This window comes from Apostichopus japonicus, chromosome 8 (genome assembly GCF_037975245.1).
Source record: "Apostichopus japonicus isolate 1M-3 chromosome 8, ASM3797524v1, whole genome shotgun sequence".
Taxonomy (NCBI): Eukaryota; Metazoa; Echinodermata; class Holothuroidea; order Aspidochirotida; family Stichopodidae; genus Apostichopus; species Apostichopus japonicus.
In genome coordinates, this window is record NC_092568.1 from 15,255,172 (window position 1) to 15,274,609 (window position 19,438).

Genomic DNA, 19,438 nt, shown 5'->3' on the forward strand with positions numbered 1-19,438 from the left:
CCCTGTTATAAAACAAGAAGTGCAAGGCCAGGAATTCTCCATTTTACCCAACAGCAGGTTGGTCCCACATTTTTGGTGCTCATTTGATCCTACAGTAAATGAAAGTGTTAACTGACAATACAGTTGCTTCCCAGTATATAATACATATCAAGCTGCTATACCCCTGTTAAGTACTACTAATTAAGTTAAGCTTAGCACATTTGTTAAAAAATTCTGTGGGAATACAAAAAGTAAGTGCAAGTCCAGAAACTACCCTTTAAAGTTATTAACAGCAGGTTGACAGGTTCGGTGGTCCCACATTTTCTGTTCTTATTAGATCCTACTGTAAATGTTTGTGGAAACTAAAAACACAGCTGCTTCTACCCAGTATATATGAAGCTGCTACCCCTGTTATAAAACAAGAAGTGCAAGGCCAGGAATTCTCCATTTTACCCAACAGCAGGTTGGTCCAACATTTTTGGTGCTCATTTGATCCTACAGTAAATGAAAGTGTTAACTGACAATACAGTTGCTTCCCAGTATATAATACATATCAAGCTGCTATACCCCTGTTAAGTACTACTAATTAAGTTAAGCCTAGCACATTTGTTAAAAAAATTCTGTGGGAATACAAAACAGATAGCGATCGAAAGTTCAGGAACTACCCTTAAAACTATTAACAGCAGGTTGTCAGGTTCCATGGTTCCACATTTTCTGTTCTTATTAGATCGTACTGTAAATGTTTGTGGAAACTGAAAACACAGCAGCTTCTACCCAGTGTACAAAAAAGCTGCCACCCCTGTTAGGACTATACAAATTTACTTCGTTCCCCCTTACCTGTCTCCCCACAACCTATGCACCGCATTCTACCGTGTCTAGAATGCCCTGGTAATCTTTTAACACTGTACACCCTCACTGGCCCTAATGGCCTTCCTTCATTTTTCTACCCACAAAGTGTCTCACTGTGTTTTTCGGAGTTAGGAAAATTTTCGCGAAATTCGCCCGGAATACCTTGGATTTATACTCTAGAAGTTTCCTATCAGGAGTAAAACTAAGCAGATTTTAATTGTAAAACAGTTTGGTGGGGATATAAAACAAGAAGTGCAAGCTAGCCATGATTTATCATTTTAACCAACAGCAGGCTGGTCCCACATTTTTTGTGCTCATTGAAGCCTATACTGTAAATTAAAGTGGTAACAGACAACACAGCTGCTTCTGCCCTGTATGAAATATATAAAAAGCTGTCATCCTTATTGAGGACTACTTATTCAAAAAAAAAAACTTAGCAGTAATTCTTAAACAATTCTGTGAGGATATAAAACTGGATATGCTAGGCCAGGAATTATCTTTAACTATATCTATATATATATATATATATACAGCAGGTTAGTTGGCAGGTTGGCCCCACATTTTCTGTGCTCATTAGGGCCTATGTGTTGATGTTTAGTGGGAACAGACATGGTACTTGCTTCTGCCCAGTATGTAGTACATATAGCTGCCACCCATTTTAGGAATACTGAGTAAAACTAAGCAGATTTTGTTGAACACTTCTGTAGGCCCCATTACACAAATTTCTAGTACCCGTTACATGCATGCGTATTTCTTGAGCATGTTTTTTGCGCGGGGATTGAAACAATACATGTATGAAAATGCCCACCTTACATGCACTATGGCATGCGTGAAGCATGTATTTGAAAAAATTACATGCATGTAAATGAGCTACATTACATGCTCCAGCAAATACATGCTTAAAGCAGGTATTACTCAATGTTTTATACATGTACATGCTTAAAGCATGTTTTCTGCGCGGGGTTTGAAACAATACATGTATGAAAATGACCTCACATGCACTATGGCATGCGTGAAGCATGTATTTGAAATGTTTCATACATGTACATGCTTAAAGCATGTTTTTTGCGTCGGATTTGAAACAATTCATGCTTGAAGCATGTTTTTAAATCCATTGCATGCACTAATGCAAAGGAAATATACATGCATGTATTCCATGGAAATATATGCATGAAAGTAATTGCAAATGAGGCAATGCTTAGAAATAAGGTAACATTAAATAAAATACTGGTTAAGAATAGACTACTTACAAGAAATGTGAAGATTTAGACTTCTTAAGAAACAAATTATGAATGCAAAATCTGGATTGAAAGCACCGAACATGGAAAATCAAAGTTTGATTTATGTTGAAAACATATACTAACAAGTGTAGTGAGAAAGGCAAATTAGAGTTATCCTGGCAAGCTAAAAAAAGTATATGCAAAACTGAAAAAATAAGGAGTTGGTCACATGTAGATAATGAACGGTAGATATAATTAATATGAGCTGGTATATAGCTGATAAAAAATATAATGCAGATGAGCTAAGAAAGAAAGCACCTTAAATGCAATTATACAACTGTAATAAAAATGGTATATCAAAACGTTACATATGCCCATGGGGCACCCTTAATTGTGACTACATTTTCCTCACTATAGATGTGTAGTGTTATAGTATTATAGTATAGTATACAAGTTTACTGTTGTAAAGATAGTAATGAATGAATTATGTTGAAAGATAAGATCTGGATACTCAAAACACTGATCAAGTCATAACATTTGGCAATGTTTATCTAATTAAAGAATGGATTGGAAGCTTACAGAATGTTGCATCACAGAATGGCCACTCTGTATGCCATAAGGCACATATATAGAATATATCTTTGTCATAAAATTAAGGCAAAAAGAAAACATGAGCAACATTAATATAGTAAAGCTTCGGTTAAGCTTTGGTGTAAAACATAAAACAAATTACTAACTTGGTCCATTGCTGACTTCTATTCCTATAGGCTTGGTAATTTGTGGAGCCGAATAGCAAATTAAGAACAGAGTAGAAAACTTTCTAGCAGGTACCTATAAGCCAAACACTAGCTTTTCAAGATTTTTACAGCACATGCAACTCATCAATTTCTGTGAACTTCTCCCAGGGCAAATAGGGAATATCTACTTCACATAACTCACATACAAACAAAGTTCATATTAATTAAACTCTACATTTACACTTGCAAAGATATTGGCATATCAAGATTAAGGCATATTTTGTAAATATTCATATGACCCAAAACAATAGGGATCATACATTTCCCCAAGCCCCACATGCAGTATATGTCAGATATTATGTTTATAAGCTACAGTATTTCTCAATTATCAGAGTTGACACTTTTTGTAAAGTTTGTACATACATGGGAAACATTTCTCGGTGCATTGTACCGTCTGCACTGAAAATGCGCCCGCTACACCACTTGACAAACGTGACCCCATGCTGCTTGCAAACCCTACAGTATGAATCATGCTGTTCGCAGCCGGTATTCTACTGTTTGTAGGCATCAAGGCGTGGGGTAATTCCATGACAGAAATCTGAAAAGAACAGAAACAAACATATATATAGGCTATAGATATTTATTATAGAGAAAATTCACCTTTACTCCAAAGAAAAATATTATTAGAGAAAACCAGAGAAATAAGATATGACTAATAACTGACAAATAAGTAGTGTTTTAGGAAATAGTATTTTCTAAAACATTACTCCCTATTTGTCAATTATGAATCATATCGTAGTTCTCTGGTTTTGTCTAATAATATTTTATATATATACTATAGTGATCGGACGTTTTTATATTTTGTTAGTGACTGCATGTCTTTTCTGATTGTGTACGTAGTGGATGTTACTGGCCTAACTAGGCCTAACTATATGGAATAACACAGAGTCACAGACTCACGATAGTATTTCACCCAGGATTGAACGAGAAACATGGATTTGGAGTTGGGATATTCACAACGGAATTTGGTTTACTGCTAGGATATTTTTTCCTGTGTATGTACTTTGGATATTAAAACGAGTAAGTTCAGCTGAAGCTTAGTCATGTATCCTACCCTGGTCGAATTGGGCCTACCAAATTGAAATCGAAGCAAACTTGATTGTTTGCCCAATGGAGATGGGAATTAAATACCAATGCATACATGTGATGCATTTACATTATGAATGATTCAAATTTTGGCATAGAAATTTGTTTGTGAAGTAAACAAAAAACTTATTCCTGAGTGTGCACCTAGGCTATGATATCACACCTGTATGCTTCAAGTCTATTCTTGGTACAAAATTTGAAAACTTCAAATGTCAATATTCGAGAACGAAGCATTAGATTTGAATGTAAGTTTTACCAGAATGTTCAGATTATAGTACTCTTTGATATAACTTTTGGCTGGACAATCCTTTTCAAATGGCAAAAATGCCAGCATAATTGGATGACTATATATGACATACCTCAAGTTTCACTACTCTCGCATTCTTGGACAAAACTGTCTTCATCAACCGATGTCTCTGATGGTGCAAATGCAATGCCATCCAAAATGAAAACTCTGGGTCTAAAAAACTTGTCTGTAAGAAAAAGTATGAACAACTTTTAAGCCCTTGCAGCATATAAAAACAAAAGCAAAAAGAGAAACAAAGCAAAGATGGTACAATTTACATGGTATATCAACATCACTTCCCCAACACCTTTACTACTTTAAGTTTAAAGATGAACAATAATGACATTTTACATTACTCTCTGTGGTTTATATTTGAATTTCCTTTAAACTGGGACGTTGACTTTCAAACACAAACCGTTTCTTTCTGCTGATTAAAGAAATTTCTGGTTGAAATTGCTACTGATGAGGCAGTTTTTTGGGAAATCTTTGCAGGATGCATATTTATAGCTGATTTGAAGGGAAACTGTACAGAAAGTTGTGTATCTCTCAACTACCTACCTATCCTCCTTTAAAAAATGCCTCTCAAAAAATACTACAAAAATCTAACCTGTTTCTTGTTGCCAAGGAAGGCTTGTTGGCATTCCAATGCACCTGTCAAGCATTTCAAGAAATGCAGTTCCTCACAAGTGACTGCTGTAAGGAAAGAGCAACGGTTCTGTGAAATCTTCTTGACATAAATTGAAAATGTTTGTTAAAACTAGCTTTATTCTGACAAAATATGTCCATATATCAAAGAAAACAATAGTAAGACAGAAGAGGTGACACAGCTGAAATGATGCTTGTAACCAGAACAACAAAATTGAAGGTTTATCTTAATGCATCACAATATCAATGGAGCATTTGCAGTTCACATTTGGACCAAACAATTTCAGAAACAATATATTATCAATTTGACCTTCCGTGATGCTTGATCCTTCCAATGAATGATGTAGCTTCTAATCTTACATTGCACGTCTTTTAGTTTTTCAGGATAAGTAAAAAAAAAAAAAAGTAGGCCTAGCCTAGCCTAGGCCTAATTAAAATAAAGAAAAAAATTAAAACATTATGAGAGCATGCAAAAACATTACTTACATGGTAATTTTGGTTGGGGCATACGTTGATACCGTTGTAACTCTCTCCTGAGCTCATCTTCTTCGGTCCCCAGCAAGCTTCCAACATATTTGCACTTCTTCTCTTGCTGGTAAACGACTAACGTACTGAACCACGTACAATGCAAGTGGTATAATGCAAGTGGTAGGCTATAGTATAGGCTACTACAACCAACGAGGTAAATGAATCTGGAGAAACTATCACACAGTAAATACGCGCGTACCATGTATGGAGGGTCATGTGATGTGTTCCAGGGTGGTACTAATATACTACTCTCCCTATTACGCATGATGATTTCACCCAACTAGTACGTAAATGAGTTTGCGTGCTTAGAGCAGCAGACGACACCCGTTACCTAGCAATAACCGTGCCTGTAGCCTAACGTGATAGCTATATTCCCGTCGAGCAGCATTCGGCTCTGTTCCATGGAGAATTCCGTGGTTGCACTGAACTAAACATTTCCACACATTTCCCATTTCTACATTCACTTGTAGCGTGTAGTAATAACGTTAGGCCATATGAGACAAAGCTTGCCCCTAGAGCTGTATTAATAAGTAAGATCTATTATGTAGAAAGCCTGCCTTCATTCAAGAGAATAAGGTTGAACGTTAGCATATTAGCACTATTTCGTAGGCCTGAAGTACCAGTACCTTCTTATGCCGTTAGTTCCCATGTCCGAACGGACCAATCTTTCACGAAGTCACTAACACTGTTCTCGAACTGCTACAGAGAAATATCAGTATAGTACCACCCTGGAACACATCACATGACCCTCCATACATGGTACGCGCGCACCCAATAGACATGAATCCTCCAGATTCATTTACCTCGTTGACTACAACATGACCGAAAAGTTGATATTCGAAAAATGCACTCAACTAAATCACTGGAAATAATGAATCCAAACTGCTTTAAACACTAGATCCGTTGACAGAAACAATAAACCTTGATACTAGAGTGAACGCGACAGGAGGTGTTCACTAAACTGAGCAAAATACAAGCAAATTTCCGAAGAAAGATGATACCGACAACACGCCACTGATGTATTCCGATATCTATATACTGTAACTATCTTTGAAAGTGTATAAGTTTTACCGCCGAAATTGTCCCGAGTAATGTTCCTTGTAAATGTGAACTGTAATACATTTAACACCAAACGAATCTATTTGGTTCGTGTTTCGTGGGTGAAACAGGACAGATGTAATTAATTAAAATAAATTTATTTAAAAATTGTGGGTTTCTTTTTTTTTTTGGTATCGTTTTTCTCCGCTTTAGAAGACCAGACAAAATTAAAAAATAATGAATAAACGTACCGGGCACGCCGTCTGCGGTACGGTCGGTCATTATGCATATTCATTTTGTCGACAGCAACGTTAACCTAACTTCGACCAACTAAACGTAAAATAGTATATTGTACTGTACTAAACCAATAGGAAGGCCCGTGACTACTTTGCTTGGAAAAATAAAGTCGCAATTTAAGGACGTTAATATTAACAATTTCGAAGAAGCAATAAACCTTGCGCAAGATCGTGATACATGGCGGAGGTTAATCACTGAGCATGTCGGATACACGAGACTCAACTTACTACTAGGCCTACTACTGTAGGCTACTGTGTGCATATCGCGCGATATGTATAGACCTTGTCCTTAGACTTTTAGAGTAAGTACGGACGACGTTACTTCTATGCTCTAAGAAAATTCCGGAACTTTTGTCGCTCAATATTGAGGCCTACAATGCCTTCTAAATATAGAGACTATTTCAGGACAAGCAACCCGTTTAAATGTGTGCCACGAACCACACGGTGGCGACTAAGCTCATCTCAGTTAGACGATTTAGACAATGGTGATGAGATGCCTAACGTTAGGCCCAATATTAGTGACACTACTCATGTTAGTGTTGCCGTTAGCCCAGCTAGTACTAGTTCTACGACTAGTCTGAATACTACTAACGTTGGTACCACTCAACTCCCAACAGAAGGAATCAATGAAGGAAATGGAGCTGAAAGGTTGTTAAAATGACTTTTTTTACTTCAGTTATGATGGAACTGGATGTTTTTCCCACCATGAACAAAAATGTATACAGCCTGTGGTATTGGTAAGGCTATAGGCTGCCTACAGAAAACCTAGTACTTTTTATTAGTAGGGTAATATTTTGAATGGGCCTAGGCTACAGACTATTTGTATTACTATTACTGTCTTGGTCCATACCTAGGCTTAGCCCTGTAGCCTAGTCCACCAAAATTACATGTGCAGGGTATACAATTAAGCTTCTTTAAAGTTAGGAGCATGGAACTGCCCTTCAAATGCATAGCTGGAGGCGAAAAAAAACATTTGGGGGCTAGATCATACTAGTCTAAAGTATTTTAGTAGTAAAGAGTACAGTCTAGCCTAGTCCACCAAAATTACATGTGCAGGGTATACAATTAAGCTTCTTTAAAGTTAGGAGCATGGAACTGCCCTTAAAATGCATAGCTGGAGGCGGGGAAAAAATTGGGGGGCTAGATCATACTAGTCTAAAGTATTTTAGTAGTAAATAGTACACAAACAATACCGTGGTTCCCGTTTAGTCCAAAGAGACATTATTTGATGTCAAAGTTACAGTAGCAGATTCGAACTGACCAGAAACGTGGTGCAAAAAGCACATGAACGTACAGGTCACTCTGTGACGTCATTGTGCGGAGTGTACCGCAATCACAATGGACTTTCCACGTATTTCTCGTAAGACAGTGAACCTTTTCTTAACTTCACTCTCCGCAAGAGTTACCTGAATACTTAGATTGAAGGGCTCGTGTTCAGTGCTCAGAAGGAAGAACAATTACACTTAAGTTGCCATTCTATTATTTTTTTCTTGGGGGGGGGGGGAGGAGTAGGGGTGGGAAACAAGTTGTTTGGCAAAGAACAATCTAAAGACTTCTTTGCTGTGAGTCACGATGTAAAGCAGAAGTTTTGTTTATGCAGTAGCAGGTATATAGCGCTTGTGTGTAACGTGGAAAAAAACTGCCAATTTCTCTGACGAAGGATGATGTATCCAACAATAAATTAACACATATTAATGTTGACGTTGCGTCGTTGCACCACCCAACCAAAGATATTTTATTTCTGTGTATGATTTTGGTTGCTGTTTGTGTGTGCATGGATTTCACTGATGCAAAGAATATTAGTTACATTGCTGAGGTTCCCAATCTGATTGAAAGTGATTGAAACAGAGGGCCCTGTTTAAGTTACGTATAACATAATCTTTTTATTGGAAAGCTGATTCTGATCAGTATTGTTTGGAGAAAGAAAGAAATTAACACAACAGGAACACTGTAGATATAAATGACTATGTGAATAAAATTGTGAATTCTGTACAATGCAGAAATTGTTTATTCTTGTTCACAATTGATTTTCAAACTCTATTGATAGTTATTTAATTTTTATATATACTAATTGTGTTCATTGAACGATACACACCAGTCGAAGAGATGCATAATATAAATACTGTATAAACATGAGTACAGTAAATGGTATGGTAGTCGAAGGTTTTTTGCTTGCATGGAGACCCAATATTTACCAGCTCTGACAACTCTCTCAAAATACCACTGGCTATGTAAAACAATATCTATGGGTATACTAGACTTTTGTTTACATGTACCACCTTTTTAATATTTGCCTATCATAAAATTGCAAAATTTTGAATGTAATTAACCCCAATGAGTTAGAAGAGTCAGTCATTTTAGGCTCAAGTGAATGAGCTGTTTGTGGTTTTTGTTTTTTACTGTGTAAAGACACCAATCGTTTATATTCTATTTATAAGCTGCAATATTTTTGTACACAAAATCCATAACGTTAGGTCATGTTATGACCTTTTTGTTGTGAAACAATAATTTCAACAAGCATTTCCTATATGTAAGAAATTTCATAGTAATCTGAATGTTATTCTTCATTGTACAGTGGTAAAATCAATTTGAAAAGTATTTGTTGTAAATTGCTGTGGTAAGCCTCTCATCTTTCTTTCTGTCTTAATGGCTGTCGTTCACTTTTGACTCAAGAGGGCATTGCGTATCTCTTTGGAAATTTGTCAAACCTTTACCGCTTTATTCTATGGCGCAAGAGTTACCTGAATAATTAGATTAAAGGGCTCGTGTTCAGTGCTCAGAAGGGAGAACAATTACACTTAGGTTGCCGTTCTATTTTTTTTTCTTGGGGGGGGGGGGGGTAGGGGTGGATGACAGAAGTTGTTTTGCAAAGAACAATCCAAAGACTTTTTTGCTGTTAGTCACGATGTAAAATAATGCCAAATATAGTTTTTTTTTTGTCTACAGTACTCAAGGAAGTTGTACTGTGCATGTTACACTTAGCTTAGGCTAAGTCTACCAGAACAGGAAAAACATCAGCTTTGGTGAACATTCAAATTTGTACATTTTCTTGAAATGTACTGCAACTAATTTTATCTTTTTTAATTCGTTTGTGTGTATATATAGGCCTCAACCATACTATTTAGTCTCAAAGTGCAAGCAATTGTGATCTAGGGATGTTATAATTGACTTCAAAAGAACGTAAAGGTCATAGCTTGGCTTTTGCTGTTAACACAGGTTTGTCTTGGGGGACGTAAGTTTTTATCTGCAGAATGCAAACTTTTTCGGGCAGATGCGTCCCTGGAACACGCGTTTTGAATTCCTAGTAAACTAAAAACACTCGCTGACATTTTACCAATTGACTGTTTACATTTGGCCACCCCAAAAACATTTGGTGACCATAACAAGGGTTGTGACCCCAATTTGACTACCAGGGGTGTAACATAGAGTACTAGTCCACTTTACTTTCACCAAATTATTGTAGTAATGCATTAGTGAACATTAGTGAATGTATAAGTGGTAAAATAATTATTTTGAGAGTGCAGGCAATACCAAATATAAACTTCAAAAAGTCATACCGCATCATCCTGTAGTTTTTATAAAGTTTTTAAATTTCTGTCATCACAGTATGTAAAGTTGGAATCAAGGCACAGTATGAAGCATGTACAGTAGCTTAATACACAATGGCATTTCCTTATAACTCATGGGAGATTACCAAATCAATGCTTTATATTTCAGGGTGCTCCATTTAATAACATATATCACCAATGCATGAGGTTACTTTAAACAACCAGCTAGCTGAAATTCGAAAAAATGAAAGCTTGTTTGCATCTTAAGATGTCAAGAGCTCATCTGGAAAAGAAAAATAATCAAACTCTTCATTCCTACCAAGACTTATTGTGATAAAATATGATATAATCATCCTATATACAGTATACCATAAAATTACATCCAAGTTGACTAATTGCATGTGTGCAATTGTAAATTGATCAAAGTCCAAAATACATGCACTGTAAATTTGAATACATGCACTATGAATTTGACAAAGTCCAAAATACATGCTTCACAAGCATTCATGAAACAACTAAGTCCAAATACATGTTTGACAGTTTGGTTAAATGCATGCATACACCAAGTTATATGCCCAATGGACACTTATATTGCTGCGATACATGCTTAGTGTAAGGTTTACACGCATGTATTCGAATACATGCATGCATAAATACATGCTTCCTGGATGCATGCATGTAAATTGTATGAAAACAGCATGTGTAGAGCATGTTTTAGCCTTTTCATACAAGATACATACAATTTACATGCAATTTACATGCAGTTTACATGCTTTAATTTGGGGCATAAAACAAGAAATGCAAGGCCAGGAATTATCCTTTTAACCAAACAGCAGGGTGAGCAGGTTGGTCCCACATTTTTGGTGCTCATTTGATCCTACCGTAAATGAAAGTGGTAACTGACAATACAGTTGCTTCCCAGTATATAACATCTAGCTGCTATACCCCTGTTTATTACTTCTAATTAAGTTAAGCTTATCACTTTTGTTAAAAAAATTCTTTGGGAATACAAAACAGGAAGCAAGCCCAGGTACTACCCTTAAAACTATTAACAGCAGGTTGACAGGTTCCATGGTCCCACATTTTCTGTTCTTATGAGATCCTACTATAAATGTTTGTGGAAACTAAAAACACAGCTGCTTCTACCCAGTATATATGAAGCTGCTACCCCTGTTATAAAACAAAAAGTGCAAGGCCAGGAATTCTCCATTTTACCCAACAGCAGGTTGGTCCCACATTTTTGGTGCTCATTTGATCCTACAGTAAATGAAAGTGTTAACTGACAATACAGTTGCTTCCCAGTATATAATACATATCAAGCTGCTATACCCCTGTTAAGTACTACTAATTAAGTTAAGCTTAGCACATTTGTTAAAAAACTTCTGTGGGAATACAAAACAGATAGCGATCAAAAGTTCAGGAACTACCCTTAAAACTATTAACAGCAGGTTGTCAGGTTCCATGGTTCCATATTTTCTGTTCTTATTAGATCCTACTGTAAATGTTTGTTGAAACTGAAAAGACAGCTGCTTCTACCCATGCAGTATGGCTGCCACCCCTGTTAGGACTATACTAAATGAGTAAAACTAAGTAGATACTAATTATAAAACAATTTGGTGGGGATATAAAACTTGAATTGCAAGTTAGCCATGATTTATCCTTTTAACCAACAGCAGGTTGGTCCCACATTTTCTGTGCTCATTGAAGCCTATACTCTAAATGTACAGTAAGTGGTAAGAGACAACACAGTTGCTTCTGCCCAGTATGAAATATAAAAAGCTGTCATCCTTATTGAGGACTACTTATCGAAAAAAAACTTAAAACCCATTCTGTGGGTATATAAAACCAGGCCAGGAATTATATTATTAACTATATATATATATATATATACACACACAGCAGGTTAATTGGCAGGTTGGTCCCACATTTTCTGTGCTCATTAGGGCCTATGTGTTGATGTTAGTGGACACAGACATAGTAGTTGCTTCTGCCAAGTGTGTAGTACATCTAAAGCTGCCAACCATGTTAGGAATATGAACTGAGTAAAACTAAGCAGATTTTGTTGAACACTTCTATAGGGGTATAAAACAAGAAATGCAAGGCCAGGAATTATCTTTTTAATCAAAGAGCAGGTTGGTCCGACATTTTTGGCAGATTTTATTTGTAAAACAATTTGGCTGTGCTAATTATTTGAGCCTGCTGTTAGTGTTAGTTAAAACTGAAAACATACTGTAGTTGCTTCTGCCCAGTATGTTACACTTTTGAAGTTGTCCCCCCCTGTTTAAGACTACTTAATGAGAAAAACTATTTTGTAAAACAATTCTGTGGGATATAGAACATGAAGTGCAGGGCTAGGAATTATCCTTTTTAACCAAACAACAGGTTGGTCCCACATATTGTGTGCTCATTTGAGCCTAAACTGTAAATGGAAGTGGTAACTGACGACACTGTTGTTTCTGTCCAGTGGTAATACATGTCAAGCTCTACTAATTCCTTACTAGACACATTTAATTTTTGCATTCAGAATGAATTCATTTCGCCTTCTCAGTGAATGCAAATAAAATTGCATTTGGCTTTTATTGAAGGCAAATCCATGCATTTTGAAGGCATCATTGCATATCTTCAAGCACATGCAACAGCTAGCAAGTGCATCATTCACTCACACATGTACATATATATGCAATAATAAAAGTAGCTAGCATGCGAATTACACATAGTGCTCCATAGCAGTCTACGTTACCATGGCTACGAACAGTGTTTTTCAAATATAATCTTGACAGTTGCAATCATCCTAACCGATAGAAACCTGTGAAGATATAAGTCTTCTGGTCACACTGTTCAAAAGGCACTTTTTATTTTTTATTCAAAATGACGTCCGAATCTGACGGTGATTGAAACTGGGGTAATGATTATACTTGGGAAAATGATCCTTGAACTCCTTTTGGCAATTTTCCTTCATTTTTGCATAGTACGCCAGGGGTAACATCCATTTTCAACTTTACTTTTCTTCTGAAGCAATATCAAAGTTTGCACTGAACATTTTTGAAGTTTTTTGCTTGGTAGGATGAACTTAAAAAAACTGTTGTGGTATCAAAAGATAAACGCTTTTGTAAAAGAATTCTGTGGGGTGTAAAACAAGAAGTGCAAGGCCAGGCCTTATCTTTTCAACTGTACTTAAGCAGGTCGGTCCCAGGGTTAGGGTTGCTTAAAACAGCAGGGCCGATATCTTGTGTACCAGTCACTTTTAAAGCTTGTTCATGCATTAGGGGTAAATGATTGAGTCACAGCGACTTCGTATTGACTGGCCGATCCACAATTAAGTCTGATACACTACTGGCCGGTCCCACCTTTTCTGTGATCACAAGATTTTATAATGCTGGAACTGGCAGACAATCATACAGTCAATGCAACTTACTGTAGTTAATACCTTTTAAGATGCTTAACATAGTAATATGGAGAAGAAATTGAACATTGAGATTATAAGTGTGAATACATGGAGGGGGGGGGCAGAAGTCACATGATAGTATTTGACTTGTTCTGTTTGTCTGTGTGGATCCACGCTTTGAATAACTTCCATAGGGTCTATTTCATTGCATAAGTTTTTTATGCAGGATCATTGGAAAAAGGTTACAGGTAGTTGTGACAAACATTTAACATACCTTTCTGTGAATTTCCCTCCAAATAATTCAGCTCTCAGTATGCCCTCTGATGAATATTTATCCATTTAAAACACGTTTTAAAATTATTACCAGAAATATCCTAATCCTATATCAACAGATATATTAGTTTTTAACCCAATTTTCCTTAACTTTGGAGCATAAATTTGATTTATGTAGATGCAGGAACCCCCCTTTCTTTGAAATGAAGTGCTTACATCTAAAAAGTTCTACCAATTGGTATAATGCAAACTGACAATTAACATGTGGGACGGATCAAACAAAAGCAACATATGGTACAGTTGCATTATATGTTATTCTTTTCTACAGTTTTTCCCAACAACCCATCCTCCTTCAAGGGACTTTTTTAAACACATATTATGGATCTGTTCAATTACTGATAGGTATCACTACAGAGAGGTAAGCAAAGTGAAAAAGGTGTATCTGGGGTTCTCGTGACTTTGGGGTTGGAGGTGACTATAGGGTCAGATCAAGGGTGTAAATTACTTCACAACCCCTCTGTAGGGCTGGATCCAGTGAATTGGGTGATGTTAACACCAGTTTAGATTGGTTGAAGTTTGAATCCTGAACTTTAAGATAGTTGCACATGTTCAGACTACTTCTAATAAATATTGCCAATTTGCTCAAATAATGAACAGGCAAGAGCCACTGCACCTCTTGTGCCATATTTAGTTTCATGAACTCTTAATCAACTACATTGTAAATGATGAAAACCACCAATGGAAAGTTTCTCAAGTAGTATATATTGTAAATATGAGTATACAGACCATAACATACAGACCTAATACAGACAATAAAATAAAGTTTTATGTGTGAAAAGTTAGAGCATGTGATCAAATTGTCTCTAATTTGCAAAAAAAAAGTTTAGAACTACTGTAACAGATTGTGTATAATACATTAATACATGATACAAGTAACTATAAATGCTCACAAAATACTTGGTGTAGAATTTTTTTTCATCAGTGCATTCAGAAAAATGTCTATATGAAAGTAATTGTAATACAGTAATGCCTCCCCACCTGCGAGTTCTCAGGCATATCCGCTGCATGCCAGACCAGACCTGACGTTATTACAAGAACATGCAGGCCTAAACTTATTGCATTTGCCTGAAGGAATAGCCAATGTATAGGTTCCATGCAATTATATAAGCCTATTTTTAGGCGTACGCTGGGTTATATATGTATTGGTTGTGTACAAGGTCATGCCTAAATTTATGCTATAGCGTAATATTTGCTATTGACTTTCACACATGTGTAAAGTACACACCCTGTTGTAATGGTACAAACTACACATGCAACAGCCAGTATAGGACCTAACTTCGAATACTGCAATGATAGTGTTTAGCTGTTCAGTTACTCACAACTTTTATTTTTTGTGACTGCAGTCACAAAAAATACAAGTTGTGAGATTCAAGTTATTAGGTCATGGTGGCTAGTGACACCTTCGTGAAATGTCATACCTCAAAGACAAAATGTTTGAAGTGGTGCTACAAAGGAAACTGCTCCCTGAGACCATTCACTTCCTCATTGGAGATCTGGCTAAAAACATAAATGCAAGTATCTTGCAGTTCATTTGACTTGCCAGCTACCACCAGCTAAAAACACCTGGTTACTGCCCGAGGGCTTTTCAATACTTCATTTGGCACACTCACTTTTCAGTTGTTATTGTTGTTGATCATAATTACATCATGTGTTGATGTTCTAGTTGATGATCTAGAACCTTATGCATATATACTGTAGACCTTTTCACCTCTAGGAGCACTATATATCTGGAAGTTGCCTATGAATAAAAGCCAAGTGGCAACTCCCTTGAGACCCAGCATTAATGTACTGTATAGGAGTGTAAGAAATAGAAAACAATGTTATTTGCAAAACTAACAAATATTCTACATTTCAGCTTAACATAACAGACATAACTGAAATCACTACAGAAGGAAACTAAGAGCATAGCTTATAAGCAGTATGCATGCTTAATACTTTTGAAGCAAAACAATGAAGCATAAACGAATACATATATAAAAAATATAGTAGTAACACCCTATTTCAAAGCAACAATTGGTGCTGGTTAAATAAACTATGAGAGTTAATGTACGTATGGTACAGTATGGCAGACTTGGCAGCTCAGTTTTTATTAAAAAAATGAGGCCGTAAGGCAAACATCTGTGTATACAGTGGAGGGGGGAGGGGATCATGGATCAGCCTAATGGGTTCACAAAATACTTCTATCAAGTTTTGAGGAAAAAACTTGTCCACTTAATAGTGATAATTATACTAGGCTAAACTGGTTAGGCATCATCTGGAGTATGCAGTCCAGGCTTGGAAGTTGGAACCCATATTTTCTAAGGATAACTGTAAGGAAGTATAGGCCTATACTTGAGAAGGTCCATGCAGCCTCTGAAGATTGAGGGCTACTTAAAAAGTATATACTCTAGCTATGATGATTACTAAATATTTCCTAAAGTGTGTTCCTTAAATTATAGTTTAGGAGGTACCAGCTAGCTGCTGAATCTCACCACAGCGGAGCTTAGGAATAGGAGCTGGTTATAAGGACGTGGTGACTTGATTCAGGTTTTCGAGATGTTTATGGTTTTGACATGTTTAATTGCTAATAGTTGTTGTACCAAACCTCATACTCTTGAACCCCAGAAATTACCAAATAGGATTAATATTCTAATAGGGTTATATACTGTACTGTATGAGTGAATGCCAATGAAGTGGTTTGTCTGAGAAAGTTAATTGCACTTGCTGCAAGTACTGTGAATGAGTTTAAGAATGATTTGACAAGTGCTTTAAGCATTGGATAATTCAGGTCTGACTTTTTGTGGCTTCGGTTAATTTGCTAGAGCTCCCATAGGGTCCTTGATATGGGGACTTGATTGTTCCTCTTGACTCTAATTTTAACTAAACTATTCTACTGTAATTCTAGCCTATTAATGTAGGCCTAAGTGTAACAGTAACAGACACTTGCCTATTCAATACATAAATAAGTAATACCTTAACTTACTTATAAGCTACTGTAGCCTAAAGTGCTCGATCATAATTGGCATAATTGTTAAACATATGCTGTTTGTCTTCCCGTTCAAAATGCAGAGTAGTTGAGATCGTGCTTAATATTTGTTTCTGCTGATAATTAATGTTTAAGTTAATGAAACCCCTGTTTGAGTTTGATATACAATAATGTTGTTAAAATGTGTACTTTTAACATGGAGTTTTAATTCCAAATAATGTGCCAGTGCTAGAATACAAATCTTTCAAGCTGTTACTAATGACATTACATGTTCACCTGTCCCGACGGCTGCGTATAATAGAGTGTATCTATAAAACTCCAAAGGAAACGTTAACAGACTAATAGGGACTATTGGATTATATTGAGTGATAGTGGCCACAAATTGAGAACACTTCTGAAAATTGTACAGCATATCCTATTATCATATTCCTATTTAATGACACATATCTTGAAGTTGTATTTTAATAGTACTTACAAGTACTTGAGTACTTATCCTACAGTAAATACTAATAGTATATGCACTGTTGCACTGCAGGAAGTAAGTATTCGAAGACTTATTTTGAATACTTAGTGAGTACTGAATGAATACATTCAAATTTGGTAAGGGAAGATGGTTAAAGCCCCCTAGCCACCCATCTCCCCCCACCATCTTCTCAAAGTCATTAAAACATTGCTCGAATGCAGAATATGCTTGATCATGTGCAATATTTAAGTGCAGCCTAACATTTGTCAATAAGGTAAATTTTTGACTTAACATATGTCACTTTTAATATATACGTGGAGATAATTAGTTTTATCAAAAGCACTATATAACCACCCAAAAAAACTTGAAATTACTTTCTGGTACATCTTTTTGACTCTTGTTTCATCATTCTGGATTTCTCAAGCCGATTCTTATTGTGTATTTTGTTTTTTATGTCTTTCCAAGATTTGTTCTTTAGTAGTCCTCTACTTCGTTTCTTCAGAAGCTCTCCAACCATTTTACCGGGGGTTGTTTTGGTCTTTAGGAATTGTTTAATCTCAGGCTGTGCAAATAAGAAATCTTCTTCTTGTTTGGTCCATCTGTTGTACGATCTTGAATTTTTTGTCTCCTATCCCTTCTTTGGTTGCACTGGTTCCTCAAGTGCACTGTCTTCATCCGAATCTGGAGAACCTCTGTCTTCATCTTGCTGTGATTCATCGTCATCGTCATCGTCATCGTCATCATCATCATCATCATCATCATCATCATCATCATCATCATCATCATCATCATCATCATCATCATCATCATCATCATCATCATCATCACCATCACCATCATCATCATCATCATCATCATCATCATCATCATCATCATCATCATCATCATCATCATCATCATCATCATCATCATCATCACTATCGCTATCAGAGTCATGATCTGATTCATCACTACCATCATCACCTTCATCTTCCCCATCTGTATCTACTTCCTCCTATGAATTGATGGATATTTCGTCTAGAGACTCTCCACAATGTTGATGCACTTGGCCTTTCTCAGTGAGGCACAACAATTTGCTCATCTTAGCCAGCAACATTGTCTCCTGTGGTAGCCTGTAATACTCACGATGAACAGCAATATTGTGACCCATATGGTTAGCTAGTTGCTCTAGCTCATGATCTTTCAACCCAAGAAGTTGTGACAAAGTGGCAATGTGTTTCCGCAGTTTCGTACAACGGAGGTTTTCTGGATGCTTCAATCCAGCTGCATCAGCTAGTTCCCTTATTGTGTCCCCGGCCCTTAAAGGAGTGGTAGCATCTAGACTGACCCTCGCAAATACATACTTTGCTTTGTGTTTCTGTTCTTTGTGATAGACAACAATCATCTCTATGCTCTCCTTTGTGTTTTCAGTGAGCAGTATTGGTACACCTCTACCTCTTTTGCCCCTTACCATCAGCACATCTAACCGCTTCATTGCGAGTTTCTCAGACAGAGATAGGGCCTTTGCTACCTCATCTTGAACTGGTTGTTTGTTCTTCATTTGTGTACAGAAGTCATCAATTAGTAGGACCTCTACCTCTCGAGGTCTTCGTCGATTGAAGAACACTAGCTGAGCCAGTGTAAGTCGTGCAAGTTCTCTGTAGTTTGATGATGTCATCCCTTCACTTTTAATTTTGGTTTTTACTGCCTTCTCCATTGTCAGTAAGTGTTGGTTGAACTTCAGACAGTCCTCAGTAAGTGGCAGAAGCTGTGGTTTCTTCCATGTTAATTCATTCCTTTGTCTTAGAGCAGATGCTGTTACTTTAACATTCCAGTCACTGTCTCTTAGTAAAAGGAAGTTATCCACTTCTGTCACTTTCTCCGGTTGTTTTGACTTTAAGTATTTGCTCCGCAGAGACACTGCTAAGTCTTTAATAGCAAATCCAATCTTCAAAGCACTGGAATAACTTCCGTGAACTTGAGACTGCTCGTTATATCGACTTATTTTGCGGGTGGCCTCAACTTAGCACTTTGGCAATAG

General features: G+C 36.7%; 1 protein-coding gene and 1 long non-coding RNA gene across 2 annotated transcripts in view; both read right to left on the reverse strand.

Moving 5' to 3' along the window:
* LOC139971793 (uncharacterized) overlaps positions 1-6,197 on the reverse strand; it is a 28,411-nt gene extending 22,214 nt beyond the window's left edge. Inside the window, exons 1-2 of the long non-coding RNA XR_011794486.1 lie at positions 5,349-6,197; positions 4,825-4,910 (exon numbers count right to left, since the gene is read on the reverse strand). This is a non-coding gene — a long non-coding RNA (uncharacterized lncRNA). The remainder of the gene's footprint in view (positions 1-4,824; positions 4,911-5,348) is intronic.
* An 11,102-nt stretch (positions 6,198-17,299) lies between these two features.
* LOC139971916 (uncharacterized) lies at positions 17,300-19,414 on the reverse strand. The gene is made up of 2 exons (XM_071978759.1): positions 17,706-19,414; positions 17,300-17,674 (listed from the first exon to the last, which is right to left on the reverse strand). Exon 1 carries the CDS (start codon positions 19,112-19,114, stop codon positions 18,413-18,415), a length of 702 nt encoding a protein of 233 aa, XP_071834860.1. The 5' UTR covers positions 19,115-19,414; the 3' UTR covers positions 17,300-17,674; positions 17,706-18,412.
* Between the last annotated feature and the right edge of the window lie 24 nt (positions 19,415-19,438).

Coding starts and splice junctions, on each gene's coding strand:
- LOC139971916 (XM_071978759.1), bottom strand. CDS start 19,114: ATGGAGAAGGCAGTAAAAACCAAAATTAAAAGTGAAGGGATGACATCA.